General features: G+C 49.3%; 1 protein-coding gene and 2 long non-coding RNA genes across 12 annotated transcripts in view; 1 reads left to right on the forward strand and 2 right to left on the reverse strand.

Moving 5' to 3' along the window:
• Window positions 1-5,242: 5,242 nt before the first annotated feature.
• Window positions 5,243-6,707, reverse strand: LOC139034835 (uncharacterized). Its single transcript, XR_011487418.1, has 2 exons — window positions 6,461-6,707; window positions 5,243-6,125 (listed from the first exon to the last, which is right to left on the reverse strand). It is a non-coding gene; the product is annotated as an uncharacterized lncRNA (long non-coding RNA).
• Window positions 6,708-6,724: 17 nt separating this feature from the next.
• PCNT (pericentrin) overlaps window positions 6,725-25,147 on the forward strand; it is a 107,160-nt gene continuing 88,737 nt past the window's right edge. For 6 of the 10 annotated variants that reach the window (XM_070466928.1, XM_070466934.1, XM_070466931.1 and 3 more), the window contains exons 1-8: window positions 6,725-6,875; window positions 9,717-9,923; window positions 15,133-15,210; window positions 18,002-18,203; window positions 20,057-20,112; window positions 21,113-21,287; window positions 21,749-21,885; window positions 23,915-24,026. In XM_070466928.1, the coding sequence (XP_070323029.1) occupies window positions 6,819-6,875; window positions 9,717-9,923; window positions 15,133-15,210; window positions 18,002-18,203; window positions 20,057-20,112; window positions 21,113-21,287; window positions 21,749-21,885; window positions 23,915-24,026 (1,024 nt within the window). In that variant the 5' untranslated portion in view covers window positions 6,725-6,818. The remainder of the gene's footprint in view (window positions 6,876-9,716; window positions 9,924-15,132; window positions 15,211-18,001; window positions 18,204-20,056; window positions 20,113-21,112; window positions 21,288-21,748; window positions 21,886-23,914; window positions 24,027-25,147) is intronic. The other 4 variants (XM_070466936.1, XM_070466937.1, XM_070466932.1 and 1 more) reach the window with 3 other exon arrangements.
• LOC139034834 (uncharacterized) lies at window positions 11,985-18,109 on the reverse strand. Its single transcript, XR_011487417.1, has 2 exons — window positions 17,944-18,109; window positions 11,985-12,306 (listed from the first exon to the last, which is right to left on the reverse strand). It is a non-coding gene; the product is annotated as an uncharacterized lncRNA (long non-coding RNA).

Consider the following 25,147-nt stretch of genomic DNA (forward strand, 5'->3'; position numbering starts at 1 on the left):
TCAACAGGCTGGTATCACCGCAACAGTTGCTAGGCACTGCAGACGCAAGGAGGCCCCCCGTTGCCAGGTTCCTGCTGAGAGTCCTTCCCAGGCCTGCCCCGGTCCCCATGAGGGTTTACCTATAAACACTGCTGATCCCCAGGTGTAGCCGGGCTGGGCTCCTCAGGAAGGAGAGATCAGGCAGACGCTGGGGCCAGAGGGGCAGAGCACGGGAAGGGGCATGTGTCCCTGGGGGGAGGACAGTCCAGAACCCCCAGGACAGAGCCCAGAGGGGTGAGGTGGGGCAATGCACCACCGGGGTCTGCCACTCCAACTCCCAGTTGATTATGGCCTTCAGAAGGCCAGCAAGACCCTAGCCCCTCTTAGGGAGCCTCCCCAACAGATGGACCCCTAGAGGTCACGGTGTGACCACCCCACCCCTCCACTGCAGGGGTGGGGTCTTGAGGTGGGCCCACCCCATAGGCACCCAGCCGGCATCTCACAGGACATGAGGCCTCCCAAGGCATCACCTGTCAGTGTTGATGGGACTCTAGCAGGGGGACTGCCCATGTGGGACATCTGCCCAGAGAAGGGTGGGGGGGTCCTGGTGGCTGGGGTCAGGGGCACCTGGGAGCAGGCCCCCCCCTGCCAGGTCAGCCCTTGATGGATGACCCACCTGCTGGGTGGGGAGGGAGTGCATGTCCATGGGGCTGGTGTGGGGAGGGGATGAGCCCAGCAAGGGAGGGCAGGGCACCCTGTTGTTTCCAGTTCAGGTTCCCAAATGAGTCAGCCTGAAGAAGGAAGCCAACAGAGCAGACTTGAAGGTGGACCCAGTGCCAGCAGTCCTGGCTGGGGTGAGTGCCGTGTCATTATGCTTACAGCCCCGCTCAGAGCAGCCGACCCAGAAACTTGACCTGGCAGCCAAACTGCCCATACACTTCAGTATTTATGGCTTCATATGTTTCATGACCCTAAGATTCAAACAGGAGGTCTGAGGTACACAAAAATGAGTTAACTTAGCCAAGCAACTTGAGATGGCGGGAGGTCGCCATAACACATCCCAGTGGGTTTCAGTTTGTTAGTTTAAAAAACTTCTTTTTAGGTTTATAGAAAAATTGAGAAGAGAATTTCCATACACATGGGTTCCCTATTATTAACATCTTAAGTTAGTATGACACATTTGTTACAATGAATGAATCTATACCGATACAGTAGCATTAACTAAAGTCCATAATTCATTTGACTTCCATATTATGCTGCCTACTGTTCCTTTCCTGTTCCAGGATCCTATCCAGGACACCATATGACATTTAGTCACCATGTCCTCTTGGGTTCCCCTTGCTTTTGATGATGTTGCTAGTTTTGAGGAATACTATTTTGATCCAGTGCCACCTGCCAATGCAGCAGACTCAGGAGATGTGGCTTTGATCCTTGGGTCAGAGAGACCCCCTGGAGTAGGAAATGGCAACCCACTCCACTATTCTTGCCTGGGAAATCCCATAGACAGAGGATCCTGGCGGGTTACAGTCCATGGAGCCACAAGGAGTTGGATGCGACTGAGCGCATGACTACAGTATTTTCTATTATGGTATACTGTACCAGTATCTACTATATCTGGAATCTTTGCAAGGGGTCTCTCCACTATTGGGATTTGTTTGATAATTTCTCATGACTGCACTGGGGTCACGGTTGTTGGGAGGAAGACCACACAGGAGAGAGCCTCTTGTAACGACATTCCATCCAAAGTGCATGCATCAACATGACCCACACAGATGATGTCGACCTCAGTTACGTGGTACAAGTGTGTCTGTCAGGTGTCCCACTGCACAGGTACTATTTTTCTCTTTCTTTCCACACTGTCCTCTGCAGGACGAAGTAGCTATGCACAGCCCATTCATAAGGAGTGGGGGTTATGTTTCCCTCCATGAGGGTGTATATCTACATATTTGGACAGTTTTTCAATTGTTAAAAATAAACTAAAATTCAGATCCAATATTTACAGAACATCTAGAAGAGCCATGGAAAGGATTCTGGGGCTCTTAGGAACACAGTTTGAGAATCACTGGCCAAGGCAGCATGGGCATGATGCACATACTGTGGTTTGTTGTTGTTCAGTTGCTAAGTCGTGTCCAACTCTTTGAGACCCCATGGACTGCAGCACACCAGGCTCCCCTGGTCTTCACCATCTCCCAGAGCTTGCTCATATTCATGTCCATTGAGTCGATGATGCTATCTAACCATCTCATCCTCTGCTGCTCTCTTTTCCTTTTGCCTTCAATCTTTGCCAGCATCAGGGTCTTTTCCAATGAGTTGGCTCTTTGTATCACGTGGCCAAAGTATTAGAGCTTTAACTTCAGCATCAGTCCTTCCAATGGACATTCAGGGGTTGATTTCCTTTAGGATTGACTGGTTGGATCTCCTTGCAGTCCAAGGGACTGTCAAGTCTTCTCCAGCACCACAGTTCAAAAGCATCAGTTCTTTGGTGCTCAGCCTTCTTTATGGTCCAACTCTCACAAGTGCACATGAACACGGGATAAACCATACCTTTGACTATACAGACCTTTGTTGGCAAAGTGACGCCTCTGCTTTTAATATGCTGTCTAGGTTTGTCATAGCTTTTCTTCCATGGAGCAAGCGCCTTTTAATTTCATGGCTGCAGTCGCCATCTGCAGTGAGTTTCAAGTCCAAGAAAACAAAACCTGTCACTGTTTCCACTTCTTACCCTTCTATTTGCCATGAAGTGATGGGACTCGATGCCATGATCTTAGTGCTTTCGTGTTGAGTTTCAAGCCAGCTTTTAAACTATCTTAACTTCATTAAGAGGCTCTTTAGTTCCTCTTCATTTTCTATCAGAGTTGAATCATCTGCAAATCTGAGGTTGTTTCTATTTCTCCTGACAATCTTGATTCTAGCTGTGATTCATCCAGCCCAGCATTTTGCATGATGTACTCTGCATGTAAGTTAAGTAAGTAGGGTGACAATATACAGCCTTAACATACTCCTTTCCCAATTTGGAACCATGGTCTGTTGTTCCATGTCTGGTTCCAACTGTTGCTTCTTGACCTGCATACAGGTTTCTGTGATCTGGTATTCCCATCTGTTTAAGAATTTTTCACAATTTGTTGTGATCCACTGGTCAAAGGCTTTAGTGTAGTCAATGAAGCAGTAGATGTTTTGATGAATCCACTTGCTTTTTCTGTGATGCAACGAATGTTGTCAATTTGATCTCTGGTTCTTCTGCCTTTTCTTTTTTTCCTTTGCCTTTTATACATCCATTTCCTTCTGCAGGGATCTTCTCAACCCAGGGATTGAACCCGTGTTTCCTGTGTCTCTTGCATTGCAGGGGGATTCTTTATTCCTTGAGCCATTGGGGAAGCTGTACATGAATGGTTCTCTGCCTTTTCTAAATCCAGCTTGAATCTCTCTAAGTTCTCAGTTCACATACTCGGTTCAAAGCCTAACATGTGGATTTTGAGCATCACCTTGTAAGCTTGTGAAATGAGCACAATTGTCCAGAAGCTTGAACATTCTTTGGCATTGCCTTTCTTTTGGATTGGAATGAAAACTGACCTTTTCCAGTCCTGTGGTCACTGCTGAGTTTTCCAAATTTGCTTACATATTGAGTGTAGCACTTTGACATCATCATCTTTTAAGATTTGAAATAGTTCAGCTGGAATTTCCTCACCTCCACTAGCTTTGTTTGTAGTAATGCTTCCTAAGGCCCATTTGACTTCATGTTCCAGGATGTCTGGCTCTAGGTGGGTGACCACATCATGGTGGTTATCCAGGTCATTAAGAGCTTTTTTGTATAGTTCTGTGTATTCTTGACACTTCTTAGCTTCTCTGCTTCTGTTAGGTCCTTACTTTGTGTGTTTTATGGTGCCAATCCTTGCACGAAATGTTCCCTGGTACCTCCAATTTTCTTGAAGAGATATGCAGTCTTTCCCATTCTATTGTCTTCCTCTACTTCTTTGCATTGTTCATTGAAGAAGACCTTTTCATCTCTCCTATTCTCTGACACTCTGCATTCAGTTGGGTATATCTTTCCCTTTCTTCCTTGCCTTTCACTTCTCTTCTTTGCTTGGCTATTTGTAAAACCTCCTCAGACAACCACTTTGCCTTCTTGCATTTTTCTTTGGGACGGATTTTGTGATCACCTCTGCTACAATGTTACAAACCTCCCTCCATAGTTCTTCAGGCACTCTGTCTACCATATCTAATCCCTTGAATTCTATTTGTCACCTCCACTGTATGATCATAGGGATTTGATTATGTCATGCCTCAATGGCCTAGTGATTTTCTCTATTTTCTTCAATTTAAGCCTGAATTCTGCAAAATGAACTGATGATCTGAGCCACAGTCAGCTCCAGGTCTTGTTTTTGCTGACTGTACAAAGCTTCTCCATCTTTGACTGCAAGGAAGATAATCAATCTGATGTATCGCAACATGTAGAGATTGAGAGATTCAGGTGTGGATCTGAGTCCCTGAATGCTCTTGGGAAATCTGATCCTGTGGTCTGCTAGTGTAACCTGCTGACCCCTTAGGAGTCAGCCTTAGGAGTCCAGTGCCTCATGTCTGTGAGCCAAGACTGGAAACTCCACTCACCACACAGAGAGGGCTGTGGTCTGACTCAGGAGGTGGTTGAGTATCCAAGGCTCCCTGAGGATTTGTGAGTTGTGGTTAAAAGGTAAGCTCATGTCAGCAAAGAGTCCCGGCAGCATACCAGTGGAGGAGCATAGCTATTGTCATTCAGTCTGAGAGAGCAGCTGGGGAGCACACAGCCTGTACACACACCCTGCTCCAGTGAAGGAAACCCAGAGACCAGTGTGTTTGCTGGAGATGCCTGCAGTCACCCACCCCAATCTCCTCTGACATGCCACCTTCTCTCTAGTTGTTGCACTGTCTTCCTACTCACATAGGGAAATCAGAGAGGCACAGCTGCTTAGGGGTTTCCTGTGTCTCTTCCTGAGTTCCTGAGTTTGTGGGAACATTCACCCAGGTACAGTTAAACTACAGTTACCAGAGGTGCAGATCACATGCTTTGGATCAGTGTTAATTAGTCAGAGCATATCAGCTTCCAATAACCTTAGTTACTGTAACAGCATTTGATTGTTAATCAAAACCGTGGGCTAGGAATAAAAACCCAGCATTGTTTCCTCATCTGGACAAACAGGTTCAAGTGGAGTCTGAAGCTAAGAAACAAACAATGGTTTCATGAGACTCCAGTTGACACACAGATCATGAATTCATAACCCACATCACATTCCTTTTCTTAAAAAAAATTTTTTTTAATAAGACTATCTTTTGGAGCAGTTTTAGGTTCACAGAAACTTGAATGAGAAGTACAGCATATTCCTTTTTAATAACCATTTACAAAGTATTTGGAATGATTTACGCTTTTATCCAAACATTTCCAGGTCTTAAAACTTTTCTGTGTAAGAATAGACTTTCTGCCTTTCACTGAAACAGCTCTCTCCCTCTGGTGATCTAGAACTAGGTACAATTGCTGTAACATTTTTAATTGCATCTTTGCAGGCCCCTTGGAGAAGGAAATGGCAATCCACTCCAGTATTCTTGCCTGGAAAATTCCATGAATAGAGAAGCCTGGTGGGCTACAGTCTATGGGGTCGCAGAGTTGGACACAACTTAGCAACTAAACAAGGCCCCTTAGCAAGGAGGCCCTATGAAACCCTTTTCACGCTAGGTTTCAGGGACTGCCCTAACAGGAATACACTTGTATTCCAGGCATGGGTTTGCCTTTCCTGCCCTTAGAGCCTCAGCCTGACCCTCTGTTTCCCAGTGCAGAGAGTCCCTCCTAACACCCTGACGCAGGGCAATGCTTTATGTCAGAGGTGCCAGAGTGGACCCATGATTGTGGGGTCCCCTGGTCAAACCGTGAACCGCACTAACCAGAAGATGCAAGTTGGGCATAGACGCACTGAGTTCTCGATATAGCACTGTGTGCCCACTGGGGAGAATCCATGGGTCCAGGAGTGGCAGGCACCGCCAGTGGCTTCTTGTCCCTGCAGCTCTGGGATCCTTGGGCTGGGGGATCCTGGCGCCGATTCCTACTGAACTATTTGCGGCCGCCCCTGGCACTCCGGTTCCGTGGGTACAGGCGCCAGCGGGACCCAAGGGAGGGATGCCTAGGAACGAAAGCAAGCGATTGTTCCTGCTGTCTGTTATCGTGACACACACAGGGCCAGGACCCCTAGAGATGAAAGTTTGGGTGCTGCAACCCCGGGGTCCGGCGACGGACACCTCGAACACGACTTCAGGCACAGCCCCGAGCTGGCGCGTCCACGCAATGGGGTCCGGCCTCCTGGACTTGTCCCTGGGCTCTTGCAAAGCTCGACCCAAGTGGGCGCCGGCGCAGACTCCTCCCATACGACCCGAACCTCAGGGGAACGAGAACCAGCAGCCGCACCAGGGCGAGCCGGAGTACTCCCGCTCCCAAGTTCACCCGGCGCTTCAAACCTACCAACCACTGAGGGCGCCGAAGCCGCCGCGCGCCGCTCATTGGTCCCGCCCGAAGAGGCGGGAGCGAACATTCACCAATCGGAGAGGAAGGAGCTGGGGCGGAGCTCCGCTGAGCCGCACCTCTTGGACGCCCCGCCCTGAGTGCGCTGGCGCGAGAGCAGGACCGCGGCCCCTGATTGGCCACCAGCCGGGTGCACGCCTCGGGGCGGGGCCGGACGTGGGGCGGGCCCACGTCTGCGTGACAGTTGTCGTGGGGGGAGGGTGAGCCCAGGAGAGGGGGAGGGAGTGTAAATAGAGCGAAGGCGGCGCCGCATCGGCTCAGCCACCACCTGGCGACTGGCTAAGGACCCCAGAGGAAGATGGAAGATGATGAGCAAGAGCAGCGGCGCAGAAAAGTGGAAGCTGGCAGAGCGAAGGTAAATGCCAGCGCCTCCTCCCCGTGCTGTCCTGGCGTGGGGTCCATAGGGCGGGCTCCAATGCCCGCCACTGCCCCCTCCCAGGAGCGGACGCAGCCAGGCGGGGGCCGTCGGCGCCGCCGCCGCCGCCGCCGCCGCCGCCGCCGCACTCTTGCCCTTTCTGCCGACTCGGCTAGAGGCCACCCCCTGGCCGCCGCCATCTTGAATCCGCCGCCCTCAGCCAGTTCCCGCCCCTATCGCAGCCGCAGCCAATCAGCGGCTGGGGACGCGCTGCTCTTCGCGGGGAGGACGGGCGCGGGGTACGCCGGGACTGGCGGGGCTGCGCTTGCGCCAGGGGCAGGGGCGGAGTTAAGAAAGGCAGGTTCCCTGACCTGTCCCGCAGGGAGCCCAACCCCTGCAGGTACCCGGCCCCAGGCAACCTGTCTTTTTAGCGGGCGAGGCGGTTTCACTGACAGGCCGTGGTGTCGTCGGGACGCGGTGTCTCTGACGCCTGCCCGCTCCCGAAGCCCGAGGTGCAGGGACGGGCGCGGTCACCACAACTTTACACCTGCTCGCACCTGCGCACCTCCCAGTCCCTGCCCTGATTCCTGGAGGGCTTGGAGGCCAGGATTCCCTGCAGTTGGGCATCACAGGTGCTTCCCCTAGGGCTCAGCTCAGCTTCCATCCGATTAAAACTACGTGCAGATGTTCGTTTACACGGAGTCCTGCTTTTTTCTGTAGAAATTTTCTTTCGGAGTAGTGTTCCTGAGCACGAACTTGTTTACACTAAGGAATGCCTCACCTCCTCCCTGGTGTCCAGCTCCTGAAGCGCCTGCGTCGCTTGGGGCCCAGGTAGACGGTTCCGGCAGGTGAGGGTGGAGGTCTCTGCCCACCCACCCACCCCCACCCCGCACCGGGCCTGGAGCTCCAGACGCTCGGACGAATCCACCGGGAGGTGTCACGTCCCCAGGCTGCAGTGCCCCGGGAGCTCTGTAGTTCCTTGAATCTGCTTTGACCATCCACGCAGGCGCCATCCGGTATTCAGCGTTTTGGGTAATTTGTGGAGGTTGAGCCGTGTGCAGTTCAGACGTGCCTGTGAGCAGGTGGAGAAAGCCTGGATCAGGGTTGGGGTTAGTCGCCCCGCCCCACCGCGTTCAGGCCGTTTGGGGGCAGAACCTGCCGAGTCCTGTGAAGTTGCTGTTTAAGGTCAGACGTGGTCAGTTCAGTTCAGTTCAGTTGCTCAGTCGTGTCTTTGTGAACCCATGAATCGCAGCACGCCAGGGTTCCCTGTCCATCCAACCAACTCCTGGAGTTTACTCCGACTCATGTCCATCGAGTCGGTGATGCCATTCAGTCATCTCATCTTCTGTTGTCCCGTATTCTTCTTGCCCCCAATCCCTTCTAGCATCAGGGTCTTTTCCAATGAGTCAACTCTTTGCATGAGGTGGCCAAAATATTGGAGTTTCAGCTTCAGCGTCAGTTCTTCTAATGAACACCCAGGGCTGATCTCCTTTAGGATGGACTGGTTGGATCTCCTTGCAGGGATTCACATGGATCAGTGATAGTTCCTTCACTTGAGGAAATCGCAGGGCCACTCTGTTAGAGACCATTCAGAACACACGGTGAGGGTATGAGGCGCTGATGTGGAGGGCAGGGTGGCAGGCAGAGGACAGAGCGGCCTCTGCAAGCTTCCCATGCAGGTCAGACTTCTGACTGGGGTTTGAAGAGTGAGGCTGGAGTGTTTTTTCTTACCTTTCCGTGTACCTGGCACATAGGAAGAAGATGCAACTGACAGAGTTTAATACCATTTTCCCTGAGCTCCACAGTTTCTAAATATGTCTAAATAGAGGAGGAGATTTTAACCTTGGGGAAAAAAACAAATGCCTTTCCTTGGGCGACCACAGGCGAGGGACCAGGTCTGTGATGCAGGAAGGGAACTCAGTGACATTAGATTTGATGGAGATGGGGCTAGTTGTGAAGGCAGTGTCTGGTCTTGACAGACGGTTTCTCTTACTTAAATTCCTTTTGTGATTTTCCCATGCCCATGAGACCCTGATCCTCTGTTATCATTCACACAAACGTGTTACATGCATTTGCTTTCATGACCGCAGTTGTCATGTGAAGGACCTTGTCCTCCTGTGAAAAGCTGATGTTAACAGTCACACCTTTTGCATAAGGTGTTGTGCAAGACAGTATGTGAGCAGTCTAAAACCCTCAGATTTGACGGACTGAACACTGCCAGGTGTGCCTTCTGATAGGGACATTCTGTGGCGGTCCCTGGTGCTTTGGTGAGCTGTGTCATGAAAACTAGAACATCTGATTCCATAAAGGAGGATGTTAGATTGACCTGGCTTAATTAATTTTTTGCTATTTCTGTACCTTGTCTCAGAATCTATGGCAAGGAAGTTTTGGCTACACTATGTATTTCTCTGATTGGGGGAAAATGGGGCAAAAGGGGAGAGATTTAGCTTTTATATAATTTTAAACTGTAAATGTGCCTTGATTAAGCTGTCAGTTTTTAGAATAGATGCATCTCTAAATTTTTCAATTTTTTTGTAAACTGTTACAGGCTAGAAAAGCTATTCTGCCAGCCAGCCTTATTGCTTTCCTTTGTCTGTGGGCATCATTAACCATCCTCACTGTTAGGTTCTTCAGTGCAATTCTGAATCCCAGCATCTCGATGTTAATGGCGGCAGTGTTTGTGGGGCAGGGACCTGGGTGACGTGTGTCTGGCCAGGTGTGGCCGCGTGGACTGCGCGGGCCCCAGAGCCTCATGCTCCCCTCAAGCTCGCTCAGCTTGTGGTTCTGTTACTTCTTCCTTGCTTACCTTTGTCTCTACTACTTTTCTACATTTCTGCGCAGCTTGCTCACTTCAGACAGAGAAAAACAAAAGGTGACTGTACGCATCCGAAGAAAACGCCGTCGAAGAGGAAGGGCACGACTGTCAATGCGCCTGTCGCGGAGGAGAGTCCGATAGCTGCGCCCAGGGACGGTGGGCTCCTGGGAGGCCTGGACGTCAGCAAGAACCCGACCTGCGGCGACACCCCTGATGGCGCAGGAGCCGCTCAGGTGCCGTTAGTCAGCTTTGTGATTCCACGTGTTGCTCGTCTTCTAGTTCCTGCTAGCCTGTGTACTGAAAGTGGTGTTGCGTCTGTGTTTGTCTATACAGAGTTAGGGAAAGAGGGTTTCATTCTGTCTTACAGATGGGGAGTATATTTTTGTAGTTTTACTTACAGTTAAAAGTTTTTTTTCATCACATGATTTTGAGAAATGTTGAATGGACTGTTTGAAGGCGAGTGTCCGTGTTGGTGATGCTGTGGTAACAGGAGCTTGACAAGGGTGGCTCCTCAGGTGTGGCTGTGCAGCGGCCCCTCTGACACTTAAACCATGACATCCTTTCATGTGCTCTCAAATCTGCCCCGTTCTTGGTTGTAGTCTTCCCCTTCTTTCTGACGTGGAATGAGGAGGCAAGGGGTGAATGTGTCACGGAAACGTTGTCTTGTCTGCTGCTTGAGGCCCTGTGACTGCAGGGGCAGGTATGGACCTGGGTGTGCAGGGTGCATGGCCTCGCTGGGCCTGTCGATTGCCTGCATGGGGGTTCTTCTTGGGGCCTCCTCTCGCCTATATTACAAGCAAGGGGCCTTGAACCAGGAGTATCTGTTGCTTATGTGTGGCAGGGGCAGGACAGGGATTTGCTAGAATGAGCAGAGCGCTGGTGACTGAGGGCAGGCTGACTCAAAACCATGTTGTGTTTGCACAGCCTTATTGAAAAAAAAGAAATGATTACCAGTATAGTTTATGAAATATGCCTACAAACCTAGAATGTTTCTTTTGGCAAATGGGAAGGCCTTGTCGTGGTGCTCCAACTCTGCCCAGGAGCCGCTGCAGAACTCTGATGCATGAGCCTCTGGACCAGCCTGTGCCAGCTGACTCGCCCTCCATTGCCTGTGCTCTCAGAGACCTGAGACTGGATTTCAGTTGCTGTTCATGCTTGTCTTCTTGTTGCTTCTCTTGGGTAGAGCTGTGGTTCTCAGTAGCCTTGTCTCTTTGCAGCTAAGTACATGAACACCATGTTGAGGGGGCCAAGCACTTACTCTTAGTGGCTTTTCTCTGTATGTTTCCTGCCTAGGCTCTTTGAGGAGAAAGGCTCATAGTGTAAGTTAGCATTTATTATTTTGTATCTTAACTTTCAAATTAGACAAGTCTTTTTTTTTTTAATTTTAAGTTAAAAGTTTTGTATTTTTCAGCTGTTTGTTTTAAAATAATGTTAGGACTGCAAAAGTTTGTAAAAAATAGCAGAGTTCCTGGTTATCCCTCACCTAGGTTCCTGAAACATTGATATCTGTGTAATCACAATATAAATGATTATGCAGTTTCAGTAAACATTGAAACAATACTGTGAGCTAATTGATACAGCTTTTTCTAATTTTTCCCATTTTTTTCTGGTCCAAGGTTCTGTATTACCGTTCAGTGCCTTGTCACCTTAGTCTCCTCCAATCTGGACAGTTTCTTAGTCTTCCTTTGTGTTTTATAAGTTCGACATTTGTAGGGTACTGGCTAGTTGTGTGGAGAAGGCACTGGCACCCCACTCCAGTACTCTTGGCCTGGAAAATCCCGTGGACGGAGGAGCCTGGTAGGCTGCAGTCCATGGGGTCGCACAGAGTCGGCCACGACTGAAGTGACTTAGCAGTAGCAGCAGCTAGTTGTGTGGTAGGATCCCTGTCAGTTTGGCTCTGTTCAATGTTTTCTCCTGATTGAAGTCAGGTAGTACATTTTAGCAGGAACACTGTGGAGGTGATGATATTGCCTGCCAAGGGTATCTGAGAAGAGGCACGGGTGGTATGTCTCAGTCCTGGGGGGCCTGCCAGATTTCTTCTGATAGAAAGGTTTCTGTTTTTACCTTGGTAGTTAATAAGTGTGTTGTGTGGAGGTACTTAGAGATCCTGTAAACCTTTTGTCAGTTTTAGCTTTCACTGTGGACTCTTGCCTGCAGTAACGGCAGCGGTACTGGCTGGACGATGACTGTGTTTCCGTCATTGCACCTGCACATGTTAACTGGTGTTTTACTCCAAGGAGGAACTGCAGCTCCTCCCCAACTTATTGATTTATTCAATAATTTATATCAGTATGGACTGCTAGATACTTACTTTATTATGGGTTTTAATCCATCATATCAGTGTTTATTTTGTTGCTGAAACGCACACATTTGGCCATTGGGAGTGCCTTTGGATTGGCGTCAGTGACCTTTCAACATGCACTCATTGTCTGCTGCACCTGCTTCCACACTTTCTGCACCAAGATTTTGCAGGCATATTTGACTCTTTCCCTTCTGCAGCCCCGAACCAGTCATTTCTTCTAGGAGCCCTGGCTTCTTTTGGTGGAGGGTGGTTTTAGAAGCCACGATCTGTGTGCTCGGTGTGCTTATTGCTAGCAGGGTGCAGTTTCTTCTGGGCTGTTTCAAAAGAGAGCAGGAAAATATAAGTAAATGTATATTCAAACACATCTGTATATATTTCTTTATTTGCATGTATAGTAAAAATCATAAATTAATACTAATATCTTCAATTTTAATCCAACAGTACAAAATTTATTCTAGCTTTCCCCCTTTCTTTACTTTTAGCTCCTTTTACCCATAGTGAGAAACCTGACATCCTTATTTACAATATCTTTATTTACTCAGTCTTAAAATACACATACGTAAGCTTCAGAATTGCTAATTCTCATGCTTGTGAAAAACAAATTTGCTAACTAAAGTGGAATATTTGTTTATATAGCTATCCCCACTTTTTGAATGATGCTTTACACCACTTCACTTTTGTAAAAGGCCAAATTAATACCTGTTTTTTGCTAACTGAAATAAATCCAGAAAGGGTTTTCACTTTTATGAAGAAATGCAATTGATTCTTTACTTTTAGGCCATTTTGACTTACGAGAACTTTTTTAGGAAGGCTCAACTTTTGGTTGTGGGGGAAGCTGTGGTTCTTTTTTGTCTTTATTGTTCCAGGTTATTTGTTAGATGTAAAGAAAGTGAAAGTGAAAGTTGCTCAGTTGAGTCCGACTCTTTGTGACCCTGTGGACTGTAGTCCATGGAATTCTCCAGGCCAGAATACTGGAGTGGGTAGCTTTTCCCTTCTCCAGGGGATATATGTACTACAACTATTTTTCCTGGTCTTGCTAACCTAGCTGTTTTCTTAATGATGTCTTGTGATAAGCAAATATTCTTAACTTTGATGTTGAGCTCATCATTTTTTTCTGTGGCTAGTGATTTCTTTGTCCAAAAGATGCCTCCTGTCCTTTGATTGTGAAGATGGTCTCCTGTGTCTGCTTGACGCTTTATGGCCTGGTTTCTGTGTTTAATTCTGTGATCTGTCTCAAGTTACTTTCTGTGTTCGGAGCACCTTGACTTGTAGAAGAATAGTTTATAGTCTTGCTGGTTTTGAGTATTTTATAAATAGAATAACCCAGTATGCTAGCTTCACGTTTGCTGGGCTGTTTAAAATTTTTGGCCACGTCAAACGGCATAATGAGATCTTAGGTCCCCTACCAGAATTTGATAGAGCAGGAAATGGCAACCCATTCCAGTACTCCTGCCTGGAAAATCTCATGGATGGAGGAGCCTGGTAGGCTACAGTCCATGGGATGGCAAAGAGTCAGACACGACTGAGCGACTTCACTTTCTTTCTTTCTATAGTTCCTTTTGGAGAAGGAAATGGCAACCCACTCCAGTGTTCTTGCCTGGAGAATCCCATGGACAGAGGGACCTGGTGGGCTACAGTCTGCTGCTGCTGCTAAGTCGCTTCAGTCATGTCTGACTCTGTGCAACCCCATAGATGGCAGCCCACCAGGCTCCCCTGTCCCTGGGATTCTCCAGGCAAGAACACTGGAGTAGGTTACCATTTCCTTCTCCAGTGCATGAAAGTGAAAAGTGAAAGTGAAATCGCTCAGTCGTGTCCAACTCTTAGTGACCTCATGGACTGCAACCTACCAGGCTCCTTCATCCATGGGATTTTCCAGGCAAGAATACTGGAGTGGGTTGCCAGTGCCTTCTCCGGGGCTACAGTCTATGGGGGTTGCAAAGAGCCGGACTAAGCAACTAACACACACACACACACACACACACACTCCCCCCCCACACACCCACACCCACCCCCCCACCCCCCCACCCCACACCCAGGATTTGAACCAGTGCCCCCTGCTGGGGAAGCTCAGAGCCCTAACCTCTGTACTGCCAGGAAAACCCCTCCATGAATTGTCACCTTGAAAGCAGGACACAGAGATGGTGCATCTCCATGTAGATGGTTTCTACATGACGTATAAAACTGGAGGAGAGATGAGTTCACTGCCTCTTGCCCTTCTAGGTGGTTCCTCTGCTTCCTCATTATTTAAGGCATTGTTGGCATGGTTGGGAATAATTGAATTGACAGATTCATCCTTATGATGATGAAACAGCATTGTGTTATGGGAGAAGCAGGTTGCTCAGATCCATCTTGCATCCTGGGTAAATGCAGGGGTATGGCAGTAATTGCAAGATAAAATGTTTTACTCCAGTTAAAAAAAAAAAAAAAGTGAATTTTTTCTCTGTTCTTTGGAAGGCCTGTATGAAAGATAAAAATTATGCCAGCCTTCTCAAGTAGTTATAACTGCCCAGAAATGAAACTGCTAACTGCAGTTGGGTCCAGTGGACCCTGACGCTCTGGCAGCAGTGAGTGACGTGTGGTTGGGTCTGGCAGCCCATATGGATGTGGCGGGAAGCCACCAGCGAGTTGACAAGGAGAATGCACCGAGCCTTCCTGCAGATAAAAGCCCCAAATTATTGTAAATTTGTGTGTCAAAACTATTGGGGGAAAATTTGTTGGAAAACTTTAAACTCAATTTTGAGGTGATTTGGAAAAACACAATACTACTTTACAGATTTTTAAGGAAAAGATTTATCTAAAAAAGGAAAATCTTAAAGATGAAATGTTTGAATTTGTATGAAGTTAAGAGCTTAGAAAATGTGCATGAATGTGAAAGACCAGGATTTGTTGAGAAACTAAAATTTAGTGATTTAAATGTTAATCTCACTGTGAAATAACTTTTAAAGAAACAGAAAAATCATGTAGCACCATCATGAGGGAAACAAGTTACACAAAATGTTTAGAGTTGAGACTGGTTTAGGAGGCGACCATAGGTGGACCTGGCAGGCCTGGAGTGGGGCAGAGGTGGAGGGATCGGGTGCAGAGGGGCCGGGGCCGCCCAGGTGCCGCTGTGGACGCCCCTCCTGGCCCTTCCCCGCCAGCTGCAGGAGCCCGGCAGAGAGAGGACGCCGCCGAAGCTGGATGGCTACTGTGCAGAGCAGCCCGGGGTCATGACGAAGGTGAGCTCTTCCCGGGTTCGCTGTCTTCTCCCGTACGTGGGAACGGGCAGCAGGGCTCCCTGCATGGAAGGCCTCTCTTCACGCCCTCCTCACAGATCTTGTCTGGCGGGTGTGTGGGGGAACCCGCCTTTCTGCCCCTCAGGCTTCTGTCATTGGTCAGCATGCCTCCCAGGCCTGGCCCACACCCCAGCTGCTTGCAGGCTGGGAGGTACTGTCCCAGCGCCTCCCACAGTGCCTGGTGTGACTTCCATGGGTATTGCATTGATTCCTTTTTCAAATCAATTCAGTTTTGTTAGCATTTGCAAGAAAAATTATTAGATATTGACCAGTATCAAGGTGTTGTCTTAAAAGTCTTATATTTTATCTTTTTTTTTTAATTGAAATATAGTTGTTTTACATCATTATGTTAGTTTCAGGTGTAAAGCATAGCGATTCAGTAGTTTTATAGATTATACTCCATTAGAAGTTAATACAAAATAATGATATTTTAGACACTCAATTCTAGCTGGACTAAGTTCACACTGCTTGTAGCAGTGAGCAAGTTTTGTTTTTAATCTGCATTATTGCAGGAGAAATCTAGATCATAGGAGGGCTTGGGAAAATGGTCTCTGATGGAGTCTGTAAGACCCAGTCTTAAATACTCATTTCATACTTGTTTAAGCTGTGACTTGTAGCACCTTGTGGAAAAGTACACAGAACTTACCCATAGCCCAGCAGATGAGTACACATACGCAGCAACTGACCCCTCTGCTGGTCAGAGATGAGGCAGTGCTGGCCCCGATCCCTCCTGTCCACCCCAAGTGAGCACTTGCTTGCTGATTCTGCCGTGAGCTTTGTGTAAATGGACCTGGTCTCTTCTCTCCTTCACCTTTAGCATCTCTGCAGAAGTCAGTTTGAGATGTATATCTGGTGACTAGCATAGGGTTGATTTTTAACTGAGCCTGACAGTCTGTCTTCTTATTGGGCAGTGAATTCCCTTGTATCTAATGTCATCACTGCTGTGCCTATACTTATACCAGACATTTAATTTGGGTTTTCTGTTTGTCTTGCCTGTTTTGTTCCTTTCTTTTCACCTATTTTGCCTTCTTTGAATTATTATTTATTATGGGATTTACAAAGAAATTATCCTTGTATGCATTTTGAAGTAATAGTACACAGTTTCTGTTCTTTTAATGGTGAGGTTATGAAAAACAGTATGTATACTTAATTTGTCTAAGTCTAAATTTAATCACCTTCACTTTCCTCTTGCATAATTTTTTAAACTCAACCTCTGTTTTTGTCATGATCTTTTTTAAAATTGTATTAAGTTGGTACAAAAGCAATTGCGGTTTCGGGCTATGAATTTTAAATCATTACAACTAGGCTCAAACACTTTTTTATTAATCAAAATAGGAACTGCTATAATCAGCACATTTTTGCCAATGAGAAATAAGATTGCTCATTCCTATGGTGTAAAAATCCATGCTTCAGGATTCAGTGAACTTTTGGAAAGCATTTTCTGCCTCCTGCTGGTTATGGAAGCATTTTCCCTGCACAAAGTTGTTGAGATGCTTGAAGAAGTGATAGTCTTCTGGCGAGAGGTCAGGTGAATATGGTGGATGAATCAACATCATAGCCCGATTCATTCAACTTTTGAAGAATTGGTCACGCGTTGTTGTGGAAAAGAATTGGGGCCATTTTGTTGACCAATCCCGGCCACAGGCCTTGTACTTTTTGGTGCATCTCATCAATTTGCTGAGCATACTTCTCAGATGTAATGGTTTTGCTGGGATTCAGAAAGCCATAGTGGGTCAGACCTTCAGCAGACTACCAAAGAGTAACCATAACTTTTTTTTTTTGCAAGTTTGGGTTTGGGAAGTGCTTTGGAGCTTCTTCTTGGTTCAACCAGTGAGCTGGTTGTCCTTGGTTGTATAAAATTCACTTTTTGTCACACATCACAATCCTATTGAGAAATGGTTTGTTGTTGTTTCATAGAATAAGAGAAGACGATAATTCAAACTAATGATATTTTTGATTTTTGGTCAGCTCATGAAGTACTCGTTTATTGAGCTTTTTTACCTTTCCAGTTTGCTTCAAATGCCAAGACCGTAAATGGTCGACAAGTTTTTCAGCAACTCCTTGTGTAGTTGTAAGAGGATCAGCTTTGATAACTGATCTAAATTGGTTGTTGTCAACTTCCAATGGCCAGCCAGTGCGCTGTTCATCTTCAAGCCTCTCATCTCCTTTGCAAAACTTCTTGAACCTCCTTGGCACTGTACGTTCATTAGCAGTTCTTGGGCCAAATGCATTGTTGATGTTGTGAGTTGTCTCCACTGCTTTATGACCCATTTTGAACTCAAATAAGAAAATTGCTTGAATTTGTTTTTTTGTCTAACATCATTTTCCTAGTTTAAAGTAATAAGTCATTAGCAGAAAAAAATAAACCAAGAAATGTGCATCAAAATGATGTATAAAATAACTACATTTGTACCAATATCAGACAGCAAATTGCAACAGTGCAAAAACCTCAATTACATTTGTACCAACCTAGTAAAACACTCATAAGATTTATCATGTTAACGGTGCACAGTTCAGTGGTCTTCATCCATTCACAGTGTTGTGCATCCTTCAGCACCATCTGTCTCCACAGCTCTTGTCAACCTGAAACCATGTTCGTTGATGGCATCTCCCCAGCCCCTGGCAGCCACCATCCTACCTTCCGTCCTTTTGGTTTGACGACACTGCATGCCTCACCTGGGTGGCGTGACGGCGTCTTTCGTGGCGGCACATGAGTGACCTCCCTGTCCTGCAGGAGCTGGAGCTGGAGGTGCTGCGCCTGAGCCTGAGTGACATGCACGCGGCGCGGCTGGAGCGGACGCAGGCACACCTGCAGCGCGAGAAGGAGGCGGCGCTGGCCGAGCTGCACGCCGAGCTCACCGGGCGGCACGCACAGGAGCGGGCCCTGCTGCAGAGCCGCGCGCGCCGGGAGCTGGAGCAGGTCCGCGGGGAGGCAGGTATGCACGCTGGCTGTGTGGCGCTGGGCGGCAACCTGGGGGGTGTCAACAGAGGAGCCTGGCTCGAGAGCTGTGAGTTTCTTTGTTGCTTCTTCACTTTCTGTCTCTGGCCACGGTTTGTGGCTGCCCCAGACCCCCACTCCCATCCTCGACCCCCATCCCAGTCCCCCATCCTCATCCCAGACCTCCATCCCAGTCTCCCACTCCAGACCCCTATCTCTGCCCCAGACACCCATCTCAGACCCCCATCCCAGATCTCCATCCCAGTCCCCCATCCTTGCCCCAGATACCCATCTCAGACCCCCACCCCAGACCCCATCCCAGACCCCCATCCCTGCCCCAGACCCCCACCCCAGACCCCCATCCCAGACCTCCATCCCCAATCCAGACCCCCATCCCCACCTCAGACTCCCACCCTAGATCCCCATCCCTGCCCCAGACCCCCACCACAGAAACCAATCCCCATCCCAGACCCCCACTCCATACCCCACCCCAGACCCCCATTCTCGCCTCAGACCCACACCCCAGACCTGCATCCCTGCCTTGGACCCCCAACCTGGACCTCTATCCCCTACTGGACCCCTACCACTGCCCCAGGGCCCCCCTGCCCACCCGTACCCCACCCCTGGCTCCTCACTGCGCTCAGAGGCTGTCTCACTGCTGGTGGCACCTCAAGCACCTTTCAATCTTGCAATTCTCTGGCCTTAAAGTGAACTCTTATGTTGTCATTTTTGATGTTTCTTGGTACATTTTTTGTTGGTATCTTTGTAAAAATCAATTTTTACGTAATAGTTTTATTGAGCTGTAATTCAAATACTATGTAACTCACCCATTTAAAACGGTTTCAAGGCAGCAGTTTGGTGGTTTTTCTTGATTTTCATGCTCGGAACGTTTTCCCCCCAGAAGAGTCCCCGGGCTGTTTTCTCTGACCCACTCTGGGTTGCAGAGTCTTCCTCTCCTGCCCCCCAACCCCCCAGAAGCATCCTCCTTAGTCCTCTGATGCATCTTCACAGAGATTCCTGCAAACACAGGATTATTCCGTGTCCTCCCCTGCTTTTGTTAAATTTTAAAAATATGAAACATGCTTGTCCTAGGCCTGTTGTGATGCTGTTTCCTCCACCAGCACCGCTGGGAACAGTCCCGAGAGGCCCATCTGCCCTCCGCTCCCTGCAGCTCTGCCACGGGCGGGGCCCCCCTGGACCTGGTGGAGCCTGCCCTTGCAGAGCAGTGGCTGGTCTCTGCGTGGATCCCGGGCTTGCTGGGCCGCCCCCCCGGCACCTGGTGGTGCTGGCTGTCGCCTGCTGCTGCTCCCCCAGCTCCACGCTCGGCTGCACCCCCTGGCCCAGTTCATTTCCTCCTCTGCCCCTGGCGCCTCTTTTCTAGTGCTTTTTCCCTCCCGGTGGGGAGCTATTGGGACCTGAAACATCTTTACCTGTCTCCCTTTACCTGTCCAGCATGCAGCGTGGAAGCTGGCCCTGCAGGATCTTGGACTCCAGGCCCTGGGTGTATGTGGGGCCTGGTGCGGGGTGGATGGGTAGAGGTTCTACTAGCAGAAGGATGAGGTGGGCTCAAGGATCTGCGAGGCCCAGAGTCAGCCTCACATGGCCCTCCTAAACTGTTGCTCTGGCTGGACGTCTGCTGTCCTCTGTTGGGCACAAGTGTGATTTGCTAATCAAAGCAGCCATCTTCACCTCGATTCTCACAGGTGTATCCTGTCCTGTCCTGTTGGTGTTGGCGAGTGTTCTGTGGAGTGGCCTGTGGTGCCAGAGCCTTGTCCTCTCTGGGGAACCAGACTATGGGGATGTCTGAGCTTCGGTGATCTGAGCCACTTGTTATGTTTGTTTGTCTTGCAGCTGAGCTGAAGGAGAAGCTACAATCAGAAATGGAAAAAAATGCCCAGATGATAGAGGTACATAGGATGGGAAGATGTCATTCCGTGTAGGTGCTGTTTCCCTCGCTCCCCGGGGTCTCCCACTTGATTCTCACAATGCACTCGTGGCTGGCGTTGCCAGAGCAGCGTGGCGCACGGCTTTCCCTGCCCGGTGTGGATTCCTCAGCAACTGCTCGTGTCTTTTGTGTGGCCTGGTGTGATGGGAGGCACTTCCCTCCCGTCTGGCTTCTGAGCAGTCCTGTGGCCTGGCCCTGGCTGTGCTCAGGACACAGACCTCAGTCCTCAGGGACGGGAGACGCGGACACCACTTAGGAAGCCATGAGTGGGTGGAGTTACGGGATAAGCGTCCCAGAGGGTGAAGGCAGAGGTCGGTGTGCTGACAGCGTTGAGCACGCTGGCTGGTGCTCTGCTTGTCCTGCTGCTCCCACTCCACGCCCCCTTTTTGGGGGAAGAGTTATGATTTAGCGTGTAACAGAATTAGCTCTTTTCTGAGGAAGTCCCTCACCAAACTTTTGACTCTTGTGACCCATACCTTTTTCAAGTCCACCTTTGCAGAAGAGCTCTTGGCGCTGGTGACGGTAGTGGAAGTGAGTGGTGTTGGAGACTGTGTCCTGGCCACTCTGGACAGGTGGCAAGTGGAGGACAGCCTTACGCCTCAACTCAGGGCACCCTCAGTCCCAGCTGTCCAGCTCGGGGCGCTTGGGCGGAGTCTGGCCCTGCAGAGCTTGGTGACATTGCTATAGCGCCTGGGTCTGTGTGGCTGACGGATGCCTGACTCGGCAGCTGAGTTCCTGTGCTTTTGCTCCGAGACCACTCCTGTTCCTGGCTGGTGGTCCAGGCCCTCATGTCCTGGGATGTTTGCCTGCTGCTGTTCCTGTCTGACTGGACGTCTCAAGCCATGTGCTGTACTCACAGTCTGGTCTGAGCAGGGATGACTGGGTTTTGAATGCGAAGTTGAAATATTTTTACCTCAGTAATCAACCATTTGTTATCATTTCCTCTTTCTCATTTAAATTAGATTCTGAAGCAAGACTGGGAATCCGAGAGAGATTCGTGTTTAGAAAACCTACGCCGGGAATTATTGGAAAAGCATCGGTCAGAACTGGAGAATTTACAAAACCAGTTTAAGAAAGAATTGGCACAACAGAAAGCAGAGTTAGAAAAGGTTTTTCAAGCCAAAAATCAAGCTGAATGTGAGTCTTTAAGTAAAATGAGCAAGTCTGGAGGGCCTGGTTTTCCTGCATTATCCTAGAGAGATTGCCATGTGACGGACCAGCCGGACAGAGCCAGTGTGGTCCTGCCTCCTGGGTCACAGGCCTCTCGGGTTCCCTGAAATTTCCAGAATCCTTCGTTTCAGAGACAGTTTTTACGTGTTCTGCTACTGGAACATGTTTGTTTTGCTACCAAAAAAGTAATATGTAGTTGTTCACTTTCTGTTACACGGTGACACCCACTGGCAATAGGCACTGTCTGCTGGCCTGTGCCTTCCCCTTCCTCCTTCCCTCCCTCTGTCCCAGAGGAGAGCGGAGTCCTAAGAACAGAGTCTTGAGAAAACAGGGTCTGCAGGGAGCCTGGGGACATGCTGTGCATGCAGCTGTCGCTGCAGGCGGAGGACACTGTGCCGTCACAGACTGAGGCCCCGGCCCGTTTGCAGGTTCCCTTCAGGCGCAGGAGGCCCAGCATGAGGCCTCCCTGAGCAAGCTGCGTGCAGACCTGCAGCTGGAGCACTGCCAGTACTTGGAGGAGCTGGAGCTGAAGTTCCAAAAGAAGGAGAAGCAGAACCAGCTTGAGGTAGGCGCTGGCTTCTTTATTTGAACTGTCAGTGCAGGAGGGAGTTGAGGAGACCTTGGGTTGGATTCACGCTCTGTCCTCAGCCAACACTTAAGCCCTAATTTGTGGTGTTTTTTCACTTTTAAGTTGAGGTATAGGTGGTTTACAATTATTGTGTGAGTTTTAGACATACAACATAGTGATTCCCAATTTTTAAAGATTATATTTTATTTATAGTTATAATGAAACATTGTCTGTATTCTGTGTTGTACGATATGTTCTTATAGTTGATTTTATACTGAGTTATACTTAATAGTTTGTACCTCTTAATCCCCTCCCCTAACTTGCCCTTCCCTCTCCACACTGATGTCCGTAATTTGTTCTTTATAACTGTGAGTCTTTTTGTATATATATTTGTTTTATTTTTTAGATTTCATATGTTACTGATAATATACAGTGTTTGTCTTTCTCCTTCTGACTTATTTCACTTGGTGTAAGATTCTCCAGTCCATCCATGTTTCTGTGGATGGCAGTATTTTTTTGTTTTAAATGGCTGCATAGTGTTCCATTATGGGAATCCCACATGGCTCAATGGTAAAGAACCTGCTGGCCAATGCAGGAGGCGTAGGAGATGCAGGTTCAATCTCTGGGTCGGGAAGATTCTCTGGAGGAAGAAATGGCAGTCCACTCCAGTATTCTTGCCTGGAGAGTGAGCCTGGTGGGCTGCAGTCCATGGGGTCCCAACAGTCAGACGTGACTGCGCGTGCGGGCAGTATTCCATTATATATGTGTCCACATCTTCTCTATCCACTTTTCTGTCAGTGGATCCTTAGGTTGCTTCGGGGTGCATGTATCTTTTTTATTTATTTATTTTTTTGCATGTATCTTTTTAAATTAGTTTTTCCATTTTTTCGGGTGTATACTCAGGAGTGGCTGGGGCATATGGCATTTTTGTTTTTAGTCTTTTGAGGGACCTCTATACTCTAAGCCCTAGTTCAAAGGGACTCTTAGTATTTGCTGGAGGCAGTAGGTAGCCACATCAGGAGGTAAAGTCTGTGATTGTGACTTAATGATGGTATCCAGTCCTACCCTTGGAGAATTCGTGATGTTGACAAGCACCCCTGTAGGCTCCAGCCATCAAAGGTTCAAGGTTCTGCTGCTCACATCTTCAGAACTTTATTCCAGTGGAACTCCACGTACCAAAGTGTGGGTGATGTGGACATATCTCATTCAGGGACCTGAAGGGCCTTTGTCACCAAGACCAAGAGCCAAGCAGTGCTCCATGCGTTGATTCAAGAAATCAGGAAGTGACTGGCAGATGGAGTTAGCTGAGGCTGGTGAATGGGTTTTCGGGGAGGAGAGTCGTGGAGCCCAGAAGGAGCCGGATCTGGCCCTGCTGCTGTCTCTCCTCCAGACAGAGGCCAGGATGGCTGGGCGGGGCCTGTGGCAGCCCCCCATCCTGGGGACAGGCAGCCAGAGGGGCGTCTTCTGTCCTGTGCCCTGAAAAAGGAAGGTCCCATTTCACAGGCAGCAGGCAGCTGCAGGCCAGTACCACCCTCGCTCCTTTGGAGGCTTGGCCCCATGCTGGTGACTTCAGGGGCTGGGCAGCCACTCTAACCAGGCCCCCAGGAGGGCGGGTGGTGTGCCTCAGCTCCAGTGGTGCAGGGTTGGCTGGCACGTGGCACACACTTGGTATGTAAGCTCTGTTTACCCTGAAAGAGGACATGCTTCCCAGGGAGGTTGACCAGGCAACTTGGAGAAAACCAAACAGGCTGCATGGGGTTAAGGGGCCAAGGTCACAGATGGTGAAAGGGGCTGGTGGGAGGGGGCTTCTCCACCCTCCCTGACAAAGTAGGGGGCAGGTCTCTGCAGGGAACAAGGCCACAGCCTGAGAGGCATCCACACATGAGACCGTGGCTACCATGGATTCCTCTGGATGGGCTCGGGGCTGCCGACTGGGGGGTGGGGTGGGCTTGGGCTGAGGCGGCTGCATGTTCTCACCTGGTGCTAGGGCCACAGCCCGGCGCCCACACTGTGCCTGCTTTTCTAGCTGGAGAGACTGCGCGCATCCTATGAGGAGCTGCAGGCTCGGTCCCAGGAGGAGATCCAGTGCCTGGGGGCCCAGCTTGAGTCCGCGAGGTCCAGTAGGCAGGAGCTGAGTGGTGAGCATCTTGTGTTCCCAATCCAGGTCCCCAGAAGGGAAAGGTGCAGTTTGAACTGCTGAAACCCCAAACTAGAACTTAACAGTTTTGCAGGCCCAAAAAAGTGGTCTTGTAAACCTGTGTGAATTTTGAGATCTGTGGCGTCACTGTATGGAGCTGTGGCGGCCCCCATGTTTCCCCGTAGGTGAGCTCGTGATGATTCTGGAAGCCTGTGTCCTCCTTCATGTTAATATGCACCATGTGAGACTGGGCTCCTGATGGGGCTTGGTTAAGCACCGTGGAAACGTTGTTCTCATAAGGAAACTCGGGTCACAGTGTGCCTTGCTGCATATCACCTCTTGGGCCTGCAAGGTCACCTGTGGCAACTGTTGTCAGGCTCCTGTGGCTCTGAGCTGTGATTTTGGAGGGTGATGCCACGTTTACTGAGGGCACAAGACCCCCGTCAAGAGCGCAGGGCCAAGAGGCATGGGCGTGTCTGCTGCTCTGCACACAGGCCTCGAACAGTAGAATCTGCCCTGTCATGTTGTTGGGAACAAAGGACAGAGTTATGAGAAAGGACCCAAGATCACCCCGATGGCCGAGGGGGTGCGTAGGCCCCAGCCGTGTCCCGTACCCACCCTGGTGGTCCCAGGAGAGAGTGGCTCCAGGCAGAGCTGGTGGACTGACTTGAGGGTGGGCTTCAGATGTGCTTGCACACGTGGGTTACAGCCTGTGCGGTTACGGCCCTCATGGGGGACGTAGATTTGGGACAGTAACCTGTCTCCTTCCCCATTATTTGAAAGCTGGTCACTGGCTGCAGTGGGCCAGCTGGCAGCACCTCTTAATCAGAATAGTGGTGGTGGTGACAGTTTTTATGGCCTGTATTACTGTTCTGTTGCTGTAAACAAAATACCACCACCTCAGCAGCTTAAAACCACCCACGTTTACTAGCTTGGGAGTCTGAGCTGGCGTGGCTGTTTCTGCCCAGGGTCACCCACAGCTGAGGTCAAGGTGCTGGGCTCTGCCATGACCTGACTTCCCGTTGACAGAATCCAGTGCTGTGGGACCGAGGTCCCATCTCCTGTGGCTGGTGGCGCAGAGGCGGCCCCTCCTCTGTCTTCAGAGTCCCTGTGGCTTGGGGA

This window comes from Odocoileus virginianus, chromosome 4 (assembly GCF_023699985.2).
Source record: "Odocoileus virginianus isolate 20LAN1187 ecotype Illinois chromosome 4, Ovbor_1.2, whole genome shotgun sequence".
Lineage (NCBI taxonomy): Eukaryota > Metazoa > Chordata > Mammalia > Artiodactyla > Cervidae > Odocoileus > Odocoileus virginianus.